Raw genomic sequence first — 21,470 nt, forward strand, 5'->3', positions numbered from 1 at the left:
TTCTCGTCCGCCCACCCTTGTAACCTGTCTAGGTCTGATTGTAGCCTGTTGCATCCTTCCAATGTACCCATGTCCCCCCACATCTTAGTGTCATCTTGAAGTATTGACAGCAAAACCAGACATAGTATTCCTATAGCAATATTACCAGCAACAAACTTAACATGGCATAACCGCTCTGTTCCTATGCACTATTCTCCTGCTTAACACATCCAAGGATTGTGTTAGCATTTTTGTCCACAGCATTGTAGTGGGAGCTCACAATTAGTGTATTGTGTCATGATTGCCAAGTGTTTTTTTTTAAACTGGTGTTTTCCAGGATAGAGTCTTCCATCCTAAGTGTTACATGCATCCTTTGTTTCTAAATGTATGACCTTACATAAGGATATATTTACTTTCTCTCAGTATTCGAAGAGACTCGGATCACTCTGTCCTGTCTTTGTTTACCCCTCCCTTCTTTTTGTGTCATCTGTATGTCTGTTTTCTTCCAGGCAACTAATGGCAATGTTAAATAGGAATTGCTCCCTGTGGGAACCTACTACAAATACACCTGTTAGAGAAGATCCTCCCTTTACAGTTGCATTTTGAAATACACCCCTTAGCCATCGTTTTACTTATTTATCCAACCATATTGATTTTATATTAGTATCCTAAACAAAATGTGATGTCATGACAAGTCAAACACCTTACTGATATCACAGTATATTATATCAATGCCATCACCTTTTATCAGTCAAACCTACAATGTCATCAAATTAGTTTGACAAGATCTGTTTTCAAAACTGTATTGACAGGCACAATTTGTATTATATTTCTTTAATTTTTTAATCAAATCCCTTAAGAGTCATTACTCTTCCATTACTTTGCTTTGGATTGATTTCAGGCTGAAGTCAATAATTACCCATGTAAACCCTTTACCTTTGTTAAATATTGATACAAATTTAGTTTTTTCTTGTCCTGTGGATCTTCCCCTGCATTCCTAGATTTATGGAAAAAATGTTGTTGGTAACTATAAGGGGAGCTCATTAGCCAGCTCTCTTAAAACTCATGAATGCAAGTTATCTAGATCTGCCTGTTGTATATCATACTGAGTTTTTGTTGAAGTGGAAAATACTTTTCATCATTATCCTATAGGAATATGAGATCAGATTGTGCTTGAAAAGTTCTAAATTTTCATTCACATTTTTCATTGAAAATAATTTTTCCAAGCTGATTTGGCTCATAATCATTTCAGCTTTGTGAAACTGTCCTTTTTAAAGCACCACGTTTATCTGTTACTGACTTGGAATGTGTTCTGTTTTTACATAACTAAGTATTCAAGTCATGATCGCATGCACATAAACAGCCATTAATTTTAGTTCAGTGGTTGATTCTTTTGTATCTGTCAAGATGAGATCTAATATAGAATGCCCTTATTCTTATATGTCATTTTTATATGTCCCAATTCTATGCCTTCTCCACCCTCCCCCCCCCACTCTTGAATGAAACATTTTTGATTTAGGAGATTGTCATCTGTATTATTCAGAGATTCCTAGAGAGGCAATATGAGGTCTCCAACACATATCACTCATATCCAAGTTCCTGTGATAATTCAGCTTTTTCACTTACTTTATAGATAGATGCTAAGGAGCTAGTTAACCTGCTTTTTCCAACTTGAACCTCAAGTCTTGTCATTTGTCTCTCAGAAGACTGATCCATAAACATTGATTTGCTTTCAAGTTGTCAGTGACTCCAGAAACCAGTAACACTGGAGTACCATCTTCTTTCCCCCTTTGCCAAGTCAATACTTCCTAATTAATTGTAACTGCTGCTTTCAGCATACAGTCAGACAAGTCTTCCCACCAGTAAGGGCAAAAATGTCAAACTCAATCACCCCTATGAGCTGGGTCCAGTCCATGGGGCTCATCACAGGTTGGATCAGGCCTGTGATGAGCCTTGTGGGCATTTTGGATCCACAGAGATAAACTGAAAGACTTTGCAGTAGATGCCAGATTTGTTTGAATCTCACTTCATCAGCCTTTTAACTCTTAAGTTTTGATGTCTTCTTTATAGTGTAATGTGTATTTATAGGTGTAGATACAAAAGGTGAAAATGATGGAAGCAATCACAGCATTAAAAATATTGTAAAGGTTAGGAATTAAGTCTTTTGTTTAGTTCTTTATTTTACTAAATTCATTTTACTTACAGAAAACTGCGGGCCAGAGCTTAACTTAGTTGGATGGCTGTTGCTGCCACTTACTGCAATGTGGCACAATTCCTTCAAAAACATCATTATATCATAAAAATATTGTTTGAAAAAATTGGATCCAGTGAATTCATATCAAGGTTCAGGGGTGGCACTGCTTGTTTCCTAGCTAGCTATCTTTTTTTTCTGGTTATGGATTCCTCCATCCCACTAATTTTGTTGCAGATAGATGAACTGTGATAATGACAGGGACAAAGAAACCCCTACTTGCATATTCATTGCCACTTAAAGTATTTTAATGTTTTGCATGTTGAAAGATAAACATTTTAAAGCAATTTTGAATGAGAAATGAACACAAAACAAGATCAAGATTACAGGCACATGTAAACACTGTGGGAATTCTGGTATGGATTTGCTTGATAAAGGAGATCTTAGGGAAAATGTACAAAGTACAGACTGAGAATCTGAAAAGAGAAAGATTAGCAAGGACTAATCTTTCTCTTTTGTCTCCTGCTTTTACGAGTATTTCCAGCCTCTGCTCTTTTGAGCCCCTGGCTCAAAATGTAAGGGCCTGACTTTGATTTGCTTGACACTGATAACATTCTGATGACTTCAGTGAATCCCCTCTAGATCTAAAAGAAAGATCTGAGTAATCAGACCTTAAATCAATGGATTTACAAAAATGGTTCCTTATCCCCAGATCCTCCTCTATTGAAAATGTATTTAAATCACTGTGCATGCAGGTTTTCAAACTTAAGCATATGGTCTGCCTTGACCTGCCATTTTCAGTTCTGCTGTGGGAATATTTTCATTAAGCAACCATCAAGTTTGAAAGACAGAGGATATATAATGATTGACTTTTATAGAAGTAAATGTTGTGCTGAGACTTTATTTAAAAGAGGTTGCTGCTGTAACAGCTATCAATGCTGATACAGACAGTGATAAATCTTCCAGTGTTGACACCAATGATTTTGGATTTAGTCAGGATTTTAGCTGTGGAAGATGCAGATCCTCACCCAGTGAAAAAGACATCAGGGCAACCCCAGTGAGTCCAAACCGTGGGCCTGTTGCAGATGAATGCTGCACACTGACTACAGTAACCCCATGCCATGGGCTCCCTGGGGACTGCCTCTAGTGCCTTTTTTGCTCCCCACCGTCCTTTCCCACATTTACTAGTGGGTGAGGACTTGAGCATCCTGTGATAAAAATCATGGGAGGGGGGCAGGGGTACCATTCTGCTTTACCCTCCCCCTCGTCCTATACTGTATTGGGTGCAGGGCTGTCCAGCTTCTACTGCTGGGCTGCACCTGCCATTGCAAAGACTTCTGAAGGGTGGAGGGCATTTTGCTGCCCCCTGCTCCAGATGGTGTGTGGTGAGCTTGCTCTTCAGCTGCAGCAGCAGCTCTCACCAGAATATGGATAGAGCTGAGGCAGGTGATACAGTCACCGCCGCTCCCCTGGTTCTGCAGTAGTTGGCGCTGTCCGGGGTGCTGCAGGAGCTCACTATGACTGAGTCATTTTGGGTTATAAAGTAAAGAATAATCTTTAAACATATGTCCCAGGATAAAACAGCTGCATATAAAAGGGATCTGCAAAGGGATTTGCAAAAATAAGGTTTCTGCCCTTTTCATGAGTTTTCAGGTATTAAAAGAGGTCTGGATGACTGGTTGCTCCTTGTTTGTGAAGGAGTTTGTATCCATTTTCTTTCAATCTGAAAAAAATAAAGGAATATCAGTCAGTCTTTCCTAATTAGAGGGAGGAACTTTTCTGGGTCTGAGAGTGTGTATACTGTCAGCTCTCACTCTTTAGCAAAAGCTTGCTTCCTTCAGATTTGCAACTAAAGTTAAATAGGAATTTGTGTGTTCAAACAGTTTTGTTCTGTGAATGTGCCAAGGAAATTGAGTATAAATTTTGCAAAATAGATATCAAGTCTTGTTTCTTATGGCTTACAGGACCTTTTCCCATTCCAATTTGGGTTTTAAATATATAGGTAAATTCAGTTAATATTTTATTGGGAAAAATGAAAGGAAAAAATTTAATTCATAAAATTCCATAGACCTCCTTATTTCCTGTTCTATACTTTCTCTCTCTCTCCCCCTTCCCCTCTCCCATTCTGTACCCTCACAGAATAATCAAGTCTCTTATGATTTAAACAATCCTTTTCCCTGTTCAAATCCAGGAATAGAAATGATGCCATGTGATAATAGGACACCAATCACATTGTTTAAATATATAATAGCCAAATGGACATTTGCAATGAGCGGCTCATGAAGAATACATAGGCTGAAATTAATCTACACAGAATGTTTGCGGAACAATTGTGAATAGATACTAAGTTCCTTAATATTCTAATTAAATGCATATCACAGGCTGTTTGCAAATAGTTTGTGAACAAAAAAATTGGATAAAATTTGCCAAATGAACTGTCTCCAGTAAATTGTTCACCCAGCTTTAATAATTATAGTTGCTGCCCTATTTTCCTTGCTTTTAATTTGCCTTTTGACTATAATTAAGCTCATCTTGCCTTTTAAGCTTTTAAAAGTGCACATTAAAGAAGAATGCAGTCTTGTCTGTGAGGAGGGCTTACTCTGCCTCTTATAACTCTAAAAGTAGCTACTCAGCCCACAGTTTATTAGATATCTGAATCTCCCATAGATCCAACCAATTCCTGAGGTGTGGTGTGCTTTAATATAGGTACATATTAATATAGTGACATCAGGTTTACAAGAAAGAAATTAGAAGATATCAGAGCTAATATAAAAATTCACTTCAGAGTTTTCAGATGGGGTTATTCAGTCATAAAAAAGGAAAAATAGGGAAAAGGAGAGTCAATTTAGAAACAAATTGCATAAGCCAGTGGTGCCCAACCTTTTCACTACATGGGCCAGATTGGCAGTGCCAGGTCCAGGCACAGGCTGAATCCAGCTTTTGGGTTTGATCTGGCATGCAGGATCAACAGGTAGGGCCCCAGTGCAACCCTGATCCATCTGCTGGTGAGGATGGGAGTGGCCTGGTCCCCATTTGGATGCATGGTGGTGGGTAAGGCAGAGCAGACTCAATCCAGACATGAGGGGAGAGGGTGGAGCAGAGTGACCCTAACTTGGATCCACAGGTGAGGGAGAAGGGTGAGTAGGCCTGCCCAATTTGTATGTGGAATAGATGTGGGGGGAGGGTGTGGGGGACAGGGTGGAGCAGCCCTGATCTGGACATGTGGTAGGGGCAGTGCAACCCAGACCTTATCTGGATGCCTGAGGAATGGATATGGTAGAGTGGCCCCTATCTGGGCACATAGGAGATCAGGGAGCAGCCCGACTCAATCCCAACATGTGGAGGTGGACCAAGCCTAGTGGCATGGGCTGGGCTGGGCTGGACCTAGCCATGCAAAGCTTCCTCCACTCTCTAGCTTCCGATTCTTCCAACCCTTGGGGATTCCTGTGGGGCAGATGTCATGGCTCCATAAGCCAAATCTGGAAGTTGAGCATCCCTAGTATTAATTAGTAAGTGATCTTACCCCTAGTCAGTGATTAGTTTATATTTCTCTGATTCATTAGTGTTAGTGTCAGAGTAGTTCCTTTAAATTACATCCCCAATCATGGAAAAAATTCCTTATGTGATTTTGTGGGACAAATAATGTACTCAGTGGGCATGTCTACCTGTGCTATTAATGCACAGTAAAATTACTGCACATTAAAAAAGGGTTTGGTAAATTAACCCCAGGAAAGGGTTTACACGTACACTGGCTTGAGAGAAACTGTGCTCCCAACTGGAGCAGTTGAGACCATGGATGTTCCTGCCACCCTGCCCTGCCCTGCCACATTGCAGCATGCAGGGGGAGCTCCAGGCTCTCCGGGGTGCCATCCCAGGGCTAGCAGTGGGCAGAGAGCTGGTTCCAATCCCCATGCGGGAGAGGGGAAAAGTTATCCCAGCTGCTGCGACTGCTGAATCTCAGCTATGTGGCGATTGGACCCAATCCACATGGGGCCAGGAGAGGCATCCCTGCCCAGCAGGGATTCTGTCTGGCAGCCACATGGAGATTAGGAGGGGCCCAGTCCCTATGTGGTTGTCTCCACCAGGCAGGAAAAACTCACAGTTAAGTGTGTATGCTTCTGGTTGGGATGCAGCAGCCCCAGATAGCAGTACATCTCTCCCAGCCATGTGGGGATCAGGATGGTCCCAATCCCCATGCGGTGGGGAGACAGCTGTCCCTGCAGCCAGCACAACTCCTTTCCATATGGGGCTTAGCCAGGCAACAGTAGGTCCCCTGCTGCCTAGGCTGACTGGGAGCAAATTTTGTGTGTGTGTGTGTGTGTGTATAATATGGCAGGGCTGTTAAGTGGGGGTGAGGGGAGGATCTTGGGCTCTTGGTGAGAGAAGCACAAGGGTTCTCTCCATGCATGACTTTAAACCACAGGGGCAGGGTTTCATGTGTGGCATGGCAGGAGACACAATTGTTGGGATCATGGATTGGTTTTCATGGGACTATTAAATAAGCTTGTGTCAGGTGTTTGAAAGGTCTATTAGATGAAAAAGGATCTAAGTATATATTCTGGTCTTAGGTCACCACAAGTTATATTTCCCAAGGAAGCAACAATCATGTCTTGGCTGAGCTTCAGGAAACACAACTATCCTAATGCTACTTTAACACTTTCTTCTTTAATCTCACTGCTACTATACATGATCAGCTTGTTGTTCTCATTTCATTCCTTTCACACAATGAAACTGAGGTGTCTTAATGTAGAGGTGATGGTTAAATCACACACCATACCAGCCTTTGAATTATTCTGCTTTTTATCCAAAGAATGTACTGACTAATTCAGTGACAGGTTGGTGTTTATTTTTAGGAGACTATTAAAGGTGTCGTTTTTGCCTCTCTCTCACAGACACACATGCACATACACACACTAATGAACCATTAAAAAAGAGAGAGATGAAAGACATCCTGTCAAAAACGAAGTTGAAAATGTGGGCTTTGAAATTCTTTTTTGTTTTTTCTTGCTATCTTTTGTAGCAGTTTGTTATCTGGAGCCAGGTGGCAGAAGTTTGGCCAGAGGTTGTAACACACATGAGGTCTCTTGTTGAGTTTCAAATTGTTCATGGGCTTGCTAATGAGTCACATCTTTCATGTAGCTTCAGATGCTGGTAATGGCACAAGAGAAAAAGAGGGCTACTTTTCCTCTGCTTTGCTTTTGTGGGAATAGTTTCCTAGTTTTTCTACCCTTCCTTCACGTCTTCAGAACCAGTTAAATGTACCACATGTTCTAGCTGATTATTATTATCCAGTGCTTTCAGAGTGAGAAATCTTTAGGCCTCAGTTCATGGTAGAAATTGATTCATGGCATGTTTTTTGCCAAGTTGGATAGATCAGAGTGAAGTCAGATGATCATCCAGAAATAAAAAAGGATGCATTAGGTACCTTTGCTAAGATAGGTGATCTCAACTTCACACTGAGATAATGGATGTAAGACCCATAATCAGCAAAAATCACACATCATAAAAATAACTGATGACATAACCAATACATTTCTCCATTCATGGATCTTATTCATGACTGTTCCTTCACTGTTTTTAGCATTTCTTCAAGTATTTTGGACTTCTTACTGACAATGAATTGGGGGAGCTAATTTCATTAATCATTTGTTCAGATGCCTTTTGACCTAAAAACACAAACTGATTTTTTAATAAGAATATTTATTAGAATCCCACTCAGAAATAAACAATTAACATTTTCCCATGTTCAGTTCACGTCTGAACCTCTGTGCCCCGCATGTATTGGACAGAGGATAGCCATACCCCATTCAAAACCTTAATTACTTCCCATTCCCTTACTCTGACAATTTTTTCTCCTAAAATATGAATCCTGGGGTGTTTTTTTCCCCGCAGCCATTCATCTTCAGAATGGCACCCTCAGAAACCATTAAGTTAGAGTTAGGAAGAAAAACATTTGCACTTAGGGATGGCAATCAACTACATGATCAGTTTAGGAAAGCTGATGTGTTTTGGCCATAGAATAAAGAAATTATTTGAGGGACTTCTGGTTCATGAAATAAATTGTTTTTTCCGAGTCCTGAAGTCTCCAATTCTATTATTTTTGCACTAAATTGGCATGGAAACCTGGTGTATTTATTGTGTCCTCTTAGCAATATTTCATTTTGATCTGAGGTCTGCAGCTGTTTACTTGCTAATTTTGAATCTTTCAGGTGGATGTTTTTCAAGTGGAAGCAGTAGATCTTGGATCCCTGCAAGAGCTGGTTGTAGAAAAAGGGAAAGGCTCGGATTGGCAACTGGAGAAGATTATTGTTAAAGAGCCAACATTTTCTGGGACAGAAACACTGTTTATGGCTCAAACATGGCTAAAAGACAGAAAGAATGGGAAAAAGTTGGCCTCAGTAACTCTGAATGCTACAGGTCAAAATTATTTTAGAAATACATTATTTATTAAGAAATGTGTTGACAACTATATTGTTTTTGTTTCTATAAATGGGTTATACTGTAAGAAACTTCAATGTGTTGTTGTAATTAAATAGGAATTACAGTTGCTGAACACTGATGAGCTTTAGTACTATTTAGTAACCAGTACTGCAAGGAGACAATCAGGGCTCTGTTTTTTCAGATTTATTTTGGCACAAAATGAGAACAAAATTTCTACATAAATTGCTGTCTCTCTAAGCCTGTTTTGTCATTTATGAAAGGCTACTGCTTTTAAAGTTTGCTTTTAATTCCTACAAGGTCTAAATCCTCTGCTGTTTTGCCAGACCTGGTTAAAGAGAGATTGCTAGTTTGCTTCACCATGTTCGAGCTGTAGAGAAAAGTCTCTGTAGTCTTCAAGACAGCAGTCTAACATTCTGGCCTCTACACTGCATTGCCATGAAAGTATATACTGTATACAGTACTGTGTATTTAGCCAACATCTATGCTGCAATCAGCAGTAATCTTCAGACAGTGGCTAAAAAACAGTTATTTACTAGAATAAAGAATCTTGTCCTGAAGGTAAGCAATAATCTAGCATAAACCATACCAATATTATCTCTGCTCACCATAGCTGTATAGCCCAGGGCAGGATGTTACCTAATAATCCAGATTTTGAAAAGAAGTCAAAACAAAATGTTAACCATATAAAAAAAAGCCTGTAGATTTTATGGCTTTTTGAACTTTTATTTTTTGGGGAAAATACTTGAAATATTCTTCACAAAATCCTTTGTATGGGGCATTAGTATACTTCTAAAAGAATACAAAAGTTTTTCATTTGCTTCACAGAAGAAAGAATTGTATTTTTTTTAAAGCAATTATGGCCTGTCCAAAATCTATTGAGGTCAATAGGAGGATTCCCACCTTAGATTCAGGCCCTTGCATCTAATTATGATTTAAGCAATCATGGCCCAATCCTTTCATGTTAATGGGAATTGATTTCAATGATAGCAGGACCAGTCCCTAAGATCATCTTTAAACACAGCTGATCAATTGCCCAAAAGCAATGTGAGCCGTGATTATGTAAAGGAAGTATAAATTATTTAACTGTGAAAAATAATTGAGCATTCAGATCACAACCATTTAGAGGAATTGTGCTTGTTGTAAACACACCTTATTAGATGAAACAGTATCTAGGATAGGAAGCTTAAGGAGAAAACGGCATTGCAATGTTTTAGTCAAATCTTTAATCCAAATGATGAAGTACTCACTACAGATGAATCCAGACATTCATTATAATTTAGACACGGCTTTACAAACACATTAATTTTCTCTTCAATCTTTTTTTTTCGATTAGAAAATCAGGAGAGGAGGAGCACAGCCACCTCAACATTAGGAAACCAGCAAATGAAATCAGGTAGCTCTTATGCCCCTACACACAATATTGAATTAATCAATTTTAAAACAATATTATGAAAACATTTTCATCATAAACTTGCAATTACATCTTCTAGTGTTAGTAATGTTATTTGTCTTGTAATATTAAGAAATGAAAATAAGCCTAGATATATATTAGCTGATCAAAACAACTGAATACTTATGTGTTATGATTCCCAATTAAACTAAAAATAAATGTCTCTCTTATGAATTTTTTCTTGAATATCTGGGTTAACATGTGAAAGAAGGAACATATTTTAATCATTCTTCCCTTTCTGATGCTCCATATTTCATTTGTTCAGAAGGCACATGGAAGATTTATTTCATGCAGTTTCATGATAAAACAGCAGAAGGATCTGAAGAGTTAATAAAGAAAATTTCTGCATTGGTTATGGTTTTTTATGGAAGCAATGGCAAATCAAATCCAATTTCCATGGAAAACAAAGTGGAACATGAAGCAGAGGACCAAATAACATATGATGTAAAATACTATGTACATTTTTACTATCTACCTTTTTAACATCCAATTTCATAAGCAGGTGCTGTTTGCATAAAAATAGAAAATAGGTACTGTTATATTTCAATTTAAAAACCAATTCTGCATCTCTTCCAGTAGTCAAGAAAGCAGAAATGGACCTTTAGTTATATAACCTATTTCATTTGTAATATTTTTATGCTGTCATGGCTCATTGTGACCAAACCTGTTTTATTTGTTTTTTGTTTCTGTTTTGGGTTTTTTTGTGGGGGGGGTGGGGGGGTGGAGGTGGGTTGTCATCAAATAGATACAGTTGATAATGCAAATGTATGCAATTTGTATTGACATTCAATATTCACGTTTCCAAGCCAAGTCAGTACGTACATTCAGGTTGAGTCTAGACTCGCTTACAAAAATTAAAAAGAATTGTAATAAATGCCACTGCAGTATAAAGCTGGTGTTTCCCAAAGCTCTTACCATTAGTAAAATTCTTGGGAGTTTTACTAGGAACATCAGTGGGAGCAGGAGATTGGACAGGATTAACCAGTTTTGAATATCCAACTTATTTTTAACCAGTTGTATGATGCTGAATGCTAACAGATTGATTTGTTGTTTCCTAGGTGTATTTCCCTTCTGACTTGGGGATGCTTTATAAAGTGAGACTTGGGCTTCAGGGCTGGGAAAATAACACATCCCAGTTGTTTCTACGTCACTTTAAAATGCAGAACACAAAAACCCTGGATACCTTCAGTCTCACTATAAATAAAACACTTCCTCTTTCTCTTAATGGAGACAGATGGATGGAGCTCCCTATAGAGTGGCCATTAAAAGATGCACTTTCTGGTAGGTATAAATCTACATTAAAGTAGTAGAATGGTCCAGAAGGTTAACATGTTCTAATATAATAGCTGAAGTCTTTATCAAGCAAAATGTTTCATTGTCCATACTTAATGTTTCATAAAATCTAGATAAGAATTTACATGTGCCTGTAAGGGTAAACATTATTCATTTGGCTTAATTTTTGTATCCTAAAATATGCAACACAAATGTATTGTACACAAACATTATGAACGGCATAGAACAGTATTAGCAAATGCTCTTCTCTTTTGTTACATTTCCATTCAGTCTCCAGCTGCTGCTTTTTATAACAGTACTTATTACCACTCACCTTCTAATAAGTGATTTTTTAACAAACAATTATGCTTGTTAAAAATTAACTCAAAGATTGTCCTATAGATGTCATCTTTTTCTTCTTAGCAAGGCATAAGGATCTGGAACAGTCTTTCTTATTTTTCACCTTGCACCTTTCTTGTTTTTCTAGTGAAAAAAGTAGAAGGGAGGGTGGGGTGCCATCTTAAAGACTGATTTTTAGCCTTCTGCCAGGCTTTAGACTATCATGGCTAACTAGCTCTCTCTACTAGTGAAAAAGTAAACTACACTAACTTAGCACCATAACTCTTAGCCTAACAAACAGGTCAAATTAAGGGTTTTATTAAAAATAAACTTAAGATTTTTTTTCAAAATTAAGGGTCTTTTAGAAAACTTAATCTTTAATCAATTTGCAGCTGGGTGTTACTCAGAAAAACACCCATTCACATAAACATGGACAACAAAGTATGCTTACTAAAGACTTAGTCCATAGGCAAATGAAATCAGTGCTAGTCTTTCCCTGGAGCACAACACAGGTTGCGCAAGATGAGCAAGATGTCTCAGTTCAAGTAGTCTTGGTATGACTATTCTTTTTGTTTGTTGGTTTGACTAGCACAAAACATTTAAATTCATAATCAGGTCTACTGTTTCCAGTTGTCTGCAGAACTGTGTACCATGATTGCAGTATGGGGACAATAGTGTTAAAAATTAGGTTGAGTTTTACTGACACATCCATGTATATTTGTATACAGCTATAGCCATGTACACACACATTGAGTGTAATGCAATATGGCTTGCTGGAATTTAGACTAGGTTTTGTTTCTGGTTCTGCCACTAATCTGTTGATGTTCTTTGGCAAATAATTTCAGCTCTCTGTGCCTCAGTTTCCCCATTTGTCACTTGTAGATAATGATACTTTCCTCCTTTATAAAGTGCTTTGAACTCTGCTAGTGAGAGATGCTGTGCAAAATGTAGGTATTAATATAATATAATGGAAAATAATATGATATCTATTTACTATGGGCCAGATTCTATTACACCTGTTAGGCATGTAAGTGTTCTTAGATGCCTAAGTATGATCTTCTTCCACCTTGATCAAGCCTGTGAAAAACTAATAATATAGCAGCCCCTTCTCTTCTTCCTCCTCCTTACTGCCTTTTTTTACTTAATTTTCATGGCAAGATGATAGCAGGTTATGAAAGCAAATGTATTAATGGAATTTTAGGGACTCAAACATGGTGGAACAAAATTGCAGTTAAATCCATCTACCAACAGCTGCCTAATAGGTGGGATAGGACCTGGCCCTACATGTACATATACTATGTGTAACAGTAACATGTTGCTTGATAACCGGAAATCCTGAATTAAGTTACAGTTTTCTCTGTTTAAAAATTGCAAATTCACTGATTAACGCCCCCCACCCCAAATCCACACTTAGATTGAAACGCCACTGTATAGATAGGTATCAGTTGAACACAGTGTTTTATTGATACATTTACAATTTTAAAGCGAGTTGGAAGCCTACCAGTGCCTCATCCACTATAATAAAATAAATTCTAAGTACCTATACATTTTGGTATTTTATCATGGAAAATTAGAACTCCCTCTGCCCCCGTAGCTTACTAGGATGTAGGTCCAGGCTCCTTGCTCCCCACCTACAGCCCTCCCAGCCCTGCGTCCACAGTGGGCAGCCTGCCCCTTCCCCCACCCCACGCACAGATCTGGAGGCACATTCCCCCTTCCTCCACAGGAGTGTATGCAGCAATGGGGAGCCAGCTCCCCACCTTGCCCCCCCGGACAAACCTCCCATGGGTTTGTCCCGCTCCCCACCGGGGCCCTGAGGTCTCACAAGGCACCAGGCCTCAAGCACCACCCAGCTGAGCAGCAGCAGTAACTGCAGTCCCAGCACTGTCCATACTGGTCTGACCATGGGGTATGATTCCTTCCTGACCCCAAATATGGTGATTGCTATGGCTGTGAGCAAGGGTCAAGACTTTTGAGCCAGGAACTTCTGGGTTTGAGTCCCAGCAGGAGCACTGGCACACCTCAGTCAGTCTCCAGCCTTGGCTGCAGCCAGTGCTCAATGGTTCTGAGGAAGGCAACAAACCCTGGTAGCACTAGGAGGGGAAAATATCCCCAAAAAATCCCCCAGATGCATGGGAAATACCCATAGTAGAACATAGGCATAGCTGCTCCTAGATTATCCCTCACCAATGCTTATTCAGCTCTGGAGATAGATAATCCACAACTTCCCTAGGTAGTCTATTTTCCAATCTCTCAATGTTCTAGCAGTAAATACTTTTTTTTTATGATATCCAATCTAAACCTACTTTGCTGCAACCTCAAGTCATTGGTCTGTGTCCTGCTGTGTGCAGCCAAAGAAAAAAAGTGTTCTCCCTCAGCTTTATGGAAATTCTTCAGATATCTCTATAATATCCCCTCTTAGACACCTTTTCTGTAAACAGAACAGGCCTATTCCCTTAAACTTCTTGTATGCCTTGCCTTCCAACCCCTAAATCATTTTTGTCACCTGTCGCTGGATGCTCTCTAACTTCTCCATGTCCTTTTTTAAAATGTGGAGCCCAAAACTAAACAATATTCTAGATGAGTCCTAAACAGTGCTGAGTAAAGAGGCACTATCACCTCTTGTGCCTTGTACCTAGTGCTAATATTGATGCAGCTTGCAGCCCAAAACTGCTTTCGCCTTTTGTGTACCTGCATCATACTGCAGACTCATACTGAGTCTGTGATCCACTAAGACTCCTAGATCCTTTTTGTTGTGCTGCCACTCAGCCAAATGTCACTCATTCTGTATTTGTGTTGTTGATTATTCTTCCCAAGATGTAGCATCTTGTATCTGTCAACACTGAACTTCATCCTGTTAGCTCTAGCCCAGCTTTCCATTCTGTCAAGTTTCTTCTGAATTGCACTCCTGTCCTCCAAAGTGTTCGTGATCCTTCCCAGTTTTGTATCATCTGCAGATTTGCTCAAGAAGCTCTCTATTACAGCATCCAAATAATTAAATAACATGTTGAGCAAAACAGGGCCCAGGAAAGACCCCTAAGGGCCTCCACTCAGAAGCTCTTACTATTCTGACATGGATCTATTTATAATTATCCTGTGATTGTGACTATCAAACCAGTTGTCTAGCCACCTTATAGTAGTTTTGTCCAGCCCACATTTCTTCAGCTTGTTTATGGGAGGGTTATAAGGGAATTTATAAAAGCTATTCTTGCTTTTAACCTCCCTCTGCAGGTGCAGCTCTTTCTTTGTTTTTCCTTCCTGATTCTGTCCTGGCAAGTTCTTGCTGTTTCCGGTTATGACTCCTTGATGATCTGCCCATCTTTCCATTGCCTGTATACTTTCCTTTTGCATTTGAGGAATCTTCGAAACATCTCACACAGCCACATTGGTGCTTTGCCATTCTCTTTGTTTCCATTGTGTCAGAGCAGCTTCTTGCTGGGCTTGCAATACTGTGTCCTTTAGAAGCCTCCAGCCCTCCTGGTCACCTTTATCTTTCAGTCTATCCTCCCTTGGCACTATGCACACTATCTCCTTAAGTCACTTGAATTCACCATTTTGAAATACGGTGTCTTAGTTCTGCTGACCTCATGCTTTCCCTGTATCAAGCTAATGAATTCCATCACACTGTGATCCAATTATCCAAGTTTCCTATCACCTTGACACCCTCCATCAGTTCTTCCCTATTGTCCAGTACAAGATCCAACCTAGATGATCTCCTAGTTGCATCCTCAACTTTCTGGAAAATAAAGTTGTCTCCACACAAGTTTAGAATTTACTCAAAAAATGAAGTCTCCCATCAGTACCATGTCATAACATTTGGATAATTTTCAGTCACTTCCTTGAAGAGTGCCTCATTCACCTCTTCTTCCTGACTTGGTAGCCTAAAATAAATTCGTGCCATTATACTGGTGTTGTAGCTTCTCTTCACCCAAGTACATTCTGATCTGTTACCGTCTTCCTCCTGAACCAGGGAACAAGTGTATATATTTTTGACATACAAAGCAATACTGCCATCTTTTCTCCCAAAGCTGTCCTTCTGAAATACAATGAAGCCTCTGTGTTGACATTTCAGTCATAAGAGCTGTCCCAACAAGTTTCTGTGACACCAAACAGATCATAATTCTTTTCACAGACTATCACTTTCAGTTATCTTGTTTGTTTCCTACACTTCTCATATTTGTACACATACATCAGATATATTTTATATTCTGATTACTCATTTCCCTTCTGGATCAATTGTTGCTGTCCTGTGACTCTCTGACCCTTTCCTATAGTTGAGCTGCTTCTTACCCTCTGTTGAGCTATAGCTGAGCTGCTTTTCCTGCCAAAGACTGGTGCATATTCACAAATTAGGCATCCCTACACTCAAATGCTCTCAGGGGCTTGATCGGGTAGATGTGCTCACAGCAGAACTAATGTGCACAAGCACTTGCAAGTGCACACACACACACGCACGTGCGCACACACACACACACACCACTGAGTATAGCACAGAACTCAACAGCCAGAACCATTTTCATTCAAAAGCAAGGGAAGAGGGTGTGCCTATCTTTTATATACTTAGTGGCTAGCGGACTCTCCCAAGTAAGCAGAAGACTCATGTTCTTCTTCCACATTCCCTCTGCAGCCTAAGAAGGTTCAAAGCTACATTCCCACTTCATAGATGGGTGCCCTATATACTTAGAAGTTAAGGTAGAGCGGGGGCACTCACTGCCCTATCAGGTAGGTGAAAATGGCCCATCACATTGGCAACATAATATGATTTTTTCTTTTTATGCCTAAATTAGTGTTTGTGTTGTTGCATTTCAGCAGACTTACATTGTTGCAGTGTTAAATACCTGTAGAAATGCCTGTTTTATTGTAATGACATGGCATCTTTCCTTTTGGTCTTGCAGTGGTCACATATCATGTAACAGTAGTTTCCAGCAATGTTTTGAAAAAGAAAAGTGTAGTACAGGTGACAATGTGCGTACATGGAACCAATGGTGACACAGGGGACAGACCCCTTCTCCATCTGTTGCAGAATCCTAAGCAAAGACAAGATAATGAGGTATTTAATCTCAAAGTTATCTTAAAATATTAAATGTTGTAATACTGAAAAGTTATCTTGAAGTATTAAATGTATTTATCTTAAAATGTAGCATTGGATAATGTTTTTACAGTCCTTTACAGTTCACATGGTTGCTGTTGAATTGGGAGAACTGCACAAAGTTGTCCTTTCCATCCGCAGCAAAACAGGTAAATTACTTTGGCTAGATGTAAGTAATATACAGAGGTTATTGTTCCTGCAGTAGCTGCACAGACAAAACTCCTGTTGAATTCAGTGGATTGCTCTAAGCCCTGAGGGATTGTGTTCACCTTGATTTATGACCTCCAGTGATGATTTCATGTAACATGCATAAACAGTCTTTGAGACAATGAGTGGAACATAGGTGATTTCCCTTACCACTAAACTACAGAGCCATGGTTCTTTGTGTTTTGTTTCTCTGGCCCATCTTGAATTGAACGAGTTCATCTCAATATATTTATTTAATTTCTAAATTGAATTGATGGTTAGGGTATTTACAGGGAGATGGGATTTATGGGTAAGAATCCCACAACTCAAGCAAAGGAAACTCACATGGGTGTTCCAACTCCCAGATGAGTTGTCTGACAACTAGGTTGTTATATGAGGGGTGCTGTCAACTCCACTACCATCTCCTTAAAAGAAAGGTATAAATGCTTCTCTGTTTTGAAAGAAAATTTGTAGGCATCTGTCTTCAGGAGAAGTTTCCAAGGTGCATTTTAAGCCTTAACCCCCACATGCAAGTGAGATAACCCCTCACTTGCATGTGAGGGTTAAGGCTTAAAATGCACCTTTATTCCTATCATTTCCTATTAGTTAGCAAAGAGAGTTCATTAATGAATTGTTAATTTTAGGACGCTCCTTGTTCTGTGTTTCCATTCATTCTGAGATTCCTGTAACACAGGGCTCTGGATTTCACTCTAGGGCTTTATGTTTATAACTTTTTTTTAAGTCACTCTTGCATTAATGAGTCTGTTTAAGTGCTAAGCAGAGCTACTGATATAAGGAAAGATAGTTGGGTATACTTTAGGTGAATTTGGGACAAAGAAAGGGAAAATGTTTTTATTTGTTAAGGGCTAAACAAAGGCAGTAGACTCCAGCCTGTGAAATGGGCTGCATGTAGCTGCAGTAATGTAGGAGGAGTCCTAGGAAGGAACTGTGACTCAGGACATGTTTGCCAAATTTACCATGCCTCAGCAGTGCCAGTGCCGTGGCAAGGAAGTTTGGTGCCCGGGGCTTGAGGGCAGTACTGCCAGGCATGTTAAGTTTACCATGTAGACATGGGCTCAGGGTATCCATCCTCCCTCTTCTGTCCTCTTACTCTGAATGAAGTAAATTGCAACATCCCTTTTAAAGTATAACTCACTTTACTCCACGCTTTTAGCCAGGTCTTCTTATTGTTGCCTGAAGATTAGAGCCAGCTACACCCTCTGTCAACCACTCACTTGCATGTGGGAGTGGTAGACATGCAGTCCCTGCTCTTCCCCTTCATACATAGCTAAGCCGTACTCAGAGAACCTTAGTTCTCTGCATAGGACCTAGTAACAATCTTGCCCTAAACTGCAAATTTGAGGTTTACAACAGGTACACTGAAAGAAACGATCATTTCAATCATAATCTATAATGCTGCTAAAACATATATTAAGAGGGGAGCTCAGCACTATTTTGATTGACCGATTCATCAAAAAGCCACATTATTATAGTGTTAGTATGCCACGCACCACACAAATCCTGAACACGCAGTTCATTATTTTAATTGGATTTTGTTTATCTGTAGACTGTAAACTGGACATCAAAAAAATACATTTGAAAGAAGCTCTGAAGCCAGACTATATCTACATATTTGAAGTGAATGAGTAAGTTTCATCTTTTATACTAATCATTATCCTATGATAATTAAAAGTATTAGGCAATGTATCAAAGTTACTTTTGTCACAAAGTATGTTAATTAGTGGGTATTTAACAAAAGTGTCCATACTAGTTTCTCCATTTAGCACTTTGATGGAAATGTGTTTTCTAACATGTATAAATGGTTTATGGAGCTGCATATCATTTTGCTTTCCAGAATGTTTTCGGTGGATGCCAGTGAGCCTGAAATAAGAGAAATCCCAGTATCTTTTGTTATCAAGGATGGAGTTGAAATAAGAAATGAAGTAAATCACACTTTACTTGAGGAAAAAAGTCCTACAGAAAATGTGGCAGAATATATCATTAAAGTATATACAGGTGACAAAAGGGGAGCAGGAACTGATGCTAATGTGCATATTATTTTATTTGGGAATGAAGACACATCTGAAATATTTCAGCTCATAGAATCACTGGAACACAGAGATCCTTTTGAAAGAGGGAAGGTAAGTGCTGCAGTCATCTGATGTGTGATACTAACAAGTTAGGTGTAGGAAGGACCTTTAAGTAGTTGCAGACACCTATTCTGTTTTCCAAGGCATGGCTCTAACCCTCTTAACGGTTCATTAAATCCCTAGGACATTGACAAATGTATAGTCTAATTGACTCACTATAAATGAGTAGCTGTTTCAGGTCTTCTGTCCTAAAAGAATTAGGGAACCTTATTCTTCTAAAGTATTCTAATTAACCCTGTGGCCTTTTGGCTGCTTGGGGCCCTTGCCATTGCCTCTGAATACATCCACTTTCCTACCCAGTCCTATGTTCCTGAATGCAGATGATGTGGGTCAACATCATCTGCATTTATGAATGTCTCTTACGCTGTGCAAACTTTCTGCTTGCATTTTCATACAGGGTAGAAATATCCCAACCCAGTAAATTGTAGCATTCTAGTTCATGAGAACAGATACTCTAAAGAGTCCTGAGAGGCACAAATAGTGATTGGCCATGTAACCAGAAAAACATAACCCCATGTATTCCACTCAGTGTTTGATGTCCATCTTACTCAAAATCACATCCAGATCCTTGGTTCCAATATGCTGAGATAAAAATCTTATCAAGTGAAGGCTTTGTCCAAGTAATAGGACACTTAACTTTAATTTATAAAAAGAAGAAAAAATTAATCCAGCAAATACCACACAACCATACAACCATAGAAACATTATCCACCACAGGTTACTTTGAATCACTTTGTGGTATCAAAATGATCATTCTGGCTCTTGAGTTTCCTGTGTAACAGGCAATAGATACACTAAATTCCCCCTATTGTTCCATAATATACAGTTGAACTTTCATTGATCACAAACCTCTCCTTTCTTGAACTTGCCCTATCTTCAGCCAAGCTGCCTGTCAGTATCATTTGGAGGATCTTCACTAATTGTGATATCCTCCACATATAGTAGGTTCATGGTGGTGGGGGAAAGCTACTGGTGCAAGCACAAGGAGGAAAGAGCAGGGTATACTGCTTGCTAATGAAGATGTGATACTATTGAGCAAGTGTTATGGTCCATTGGAAGCAGTTAGATGGAACAACTATGAGCAATTAAACAATGTCAGTTATGGATAGGTGCCAATGAGGTGCCCTTTAACTTTTTTAATATTGTTCTAATGAAAAAAAAAATGTTTTCTTTTCCTATAATTTATGAACAAGTATATATTTGGAGCCAAATGTGGAGTACTTGATGGGCATGACAATGAATAGAATTAAAATCACTTATGTTTACATTCTCAGAGGCATATTTTGTATTATAAATCAAAGGTAATAGAAAGTACCATTTCTTTATCTTGTTGCCAAATTGTAATGCATCAAGGAGAAACAACTCTCCTGTGTATAGAAACCAACGTAAGAAAAGGTAAAAAGTATTTGAATAACTTAAGAAATAAATAATGGGTGTTTAAAAGATGACTTTCATTAGTAATAATAATGCATTCCTGCCACCAGTTATCTTCATTTTCTTTCATTCAGTTACTTTCGAATGAATCAAAGAACAAAGCTAGCCAAGCCTAGTACATTTGAGACTTACTATTTTCTAATCATTGCTTCTTTTTTTAATTTAAAGGTTGATACCTTCAGAATAAAGACAAAAAGTTTAGGAAGCCTTCATTCAATTGAAATTGGTCATGATGGTAAAGGAGTTGGTATGTATCCCTAGATATATTTTCAGTATGTTTGTAAAAGGTACAGGATTGTTGGTTGCAGCTGTACTGTTCTAAGGACAAACTCAAGCAAGGTTCTTTGGGTAGATGAGCTATCTTGTATTAGACCAACTAAATAGTTGTGAAAAGGTTCTTTGCAAGCTTTTGGGAACAAATGGCCTTCTTCAGGAGTTGGGAGACTCTGCTGCTGTTATGAGTTCTCCAAGATAGAAAAGAAGCTAAAGTAAACAAGAAGTCTGTGAAGATGCAAATGGGTGGAAGTTTGGAAGACAAAGGGAAGGGAGGAGGGAAGGGAGGGAAAAGTGTGAAGGAATGCCAGTAGTCAGCTAAAGACAGGTTACCTGGTGTGTCAGATGTTGGGCAGGTTCTAATGCGTCATAAAGTCAATGTCTATTGTCCCGGGGAGCTAGGACGGGACTTACCAGTGATGGCGGAGAAACCCGCGCGGCAAGTCTGCCGTTTGTTTGTACCGACGCGACCGGAAGATGACGTCATCACAAGCAAGTGGCCAGCGGGGATAAAAGCCACCGCAGTAGAAAGGCGGGCGGAGGCGGAGGCACTGGGACTGGGTCCCTCAGCCCGCCTAGAGCGGGACAAGCTGCAAACCCCTCAGCCAGAGGGGCAGACAGCCCCAGAGCGGGACAAGCTGCAAACCCCTCAGCCAGAGGGGCAGA

General features: G+C 39.4%; 1 protein-coding gene across 1 annotated transcript in view; it reads left to right on the forward strand.

The window, feature by feature from the left end:
- RP1 (RP1, axonemal microtubule associated) overlaps nt 1-21,470 on the forward strand; it is a 328,710-nt gene that overhangs the window by 292,890 nt on the left and 14,350 nt on the right. The window contains exons 49-57 of the mRNA XM_019542502.1: nt 8,380-8,587; nt 9,945-10,004; nt 10,327-10,505; nt 11,120-11,342; nt 16,568-16,722; nt 16,835-16,910; nt 18,515-18,593; nt 18,803-19,088; nt 20,700-20,778. Of these exons, the coding sequence (XP_019398047.1) occupies nt 8,380-8,587; nt 9,945-10,004; nt 10,327-10,505; nt 11,120-11,342; nt 16,568-16,722; nt 16,835-16,910; nt 18,515-18,593; nt 18,803-19,088; nt 20,700-20,778 (1,345 nt within the window). The remainder of the gene's footprint in view (nt 1-8,379; nt 8,588-9,944; nt 10,005-10,326; nt 10,506-11,119; nt 11,343-16,567; nt 16,723-16,834; nt 16,911-18,514; nt 18,594-18,802; nt 19,089-20,699; nt 20,779-21,470) is intronic.

This window comes from Crocodylus porosus, unplaced genomic scaffold (assembly GCF_001723895.1).
Source record: "Crocodylus porosus isolate Cpor-Errol unplaced genomic scaffold, CroPor_comp1, whole genome shotgun sequence".
Classification (NCBI taxonomy): domain Eukaryota; kingdom Metazoa; phylum Chordata; order Crocodylia; family Crocodylidae; genus Crocodylus; species Crocodylus porosus.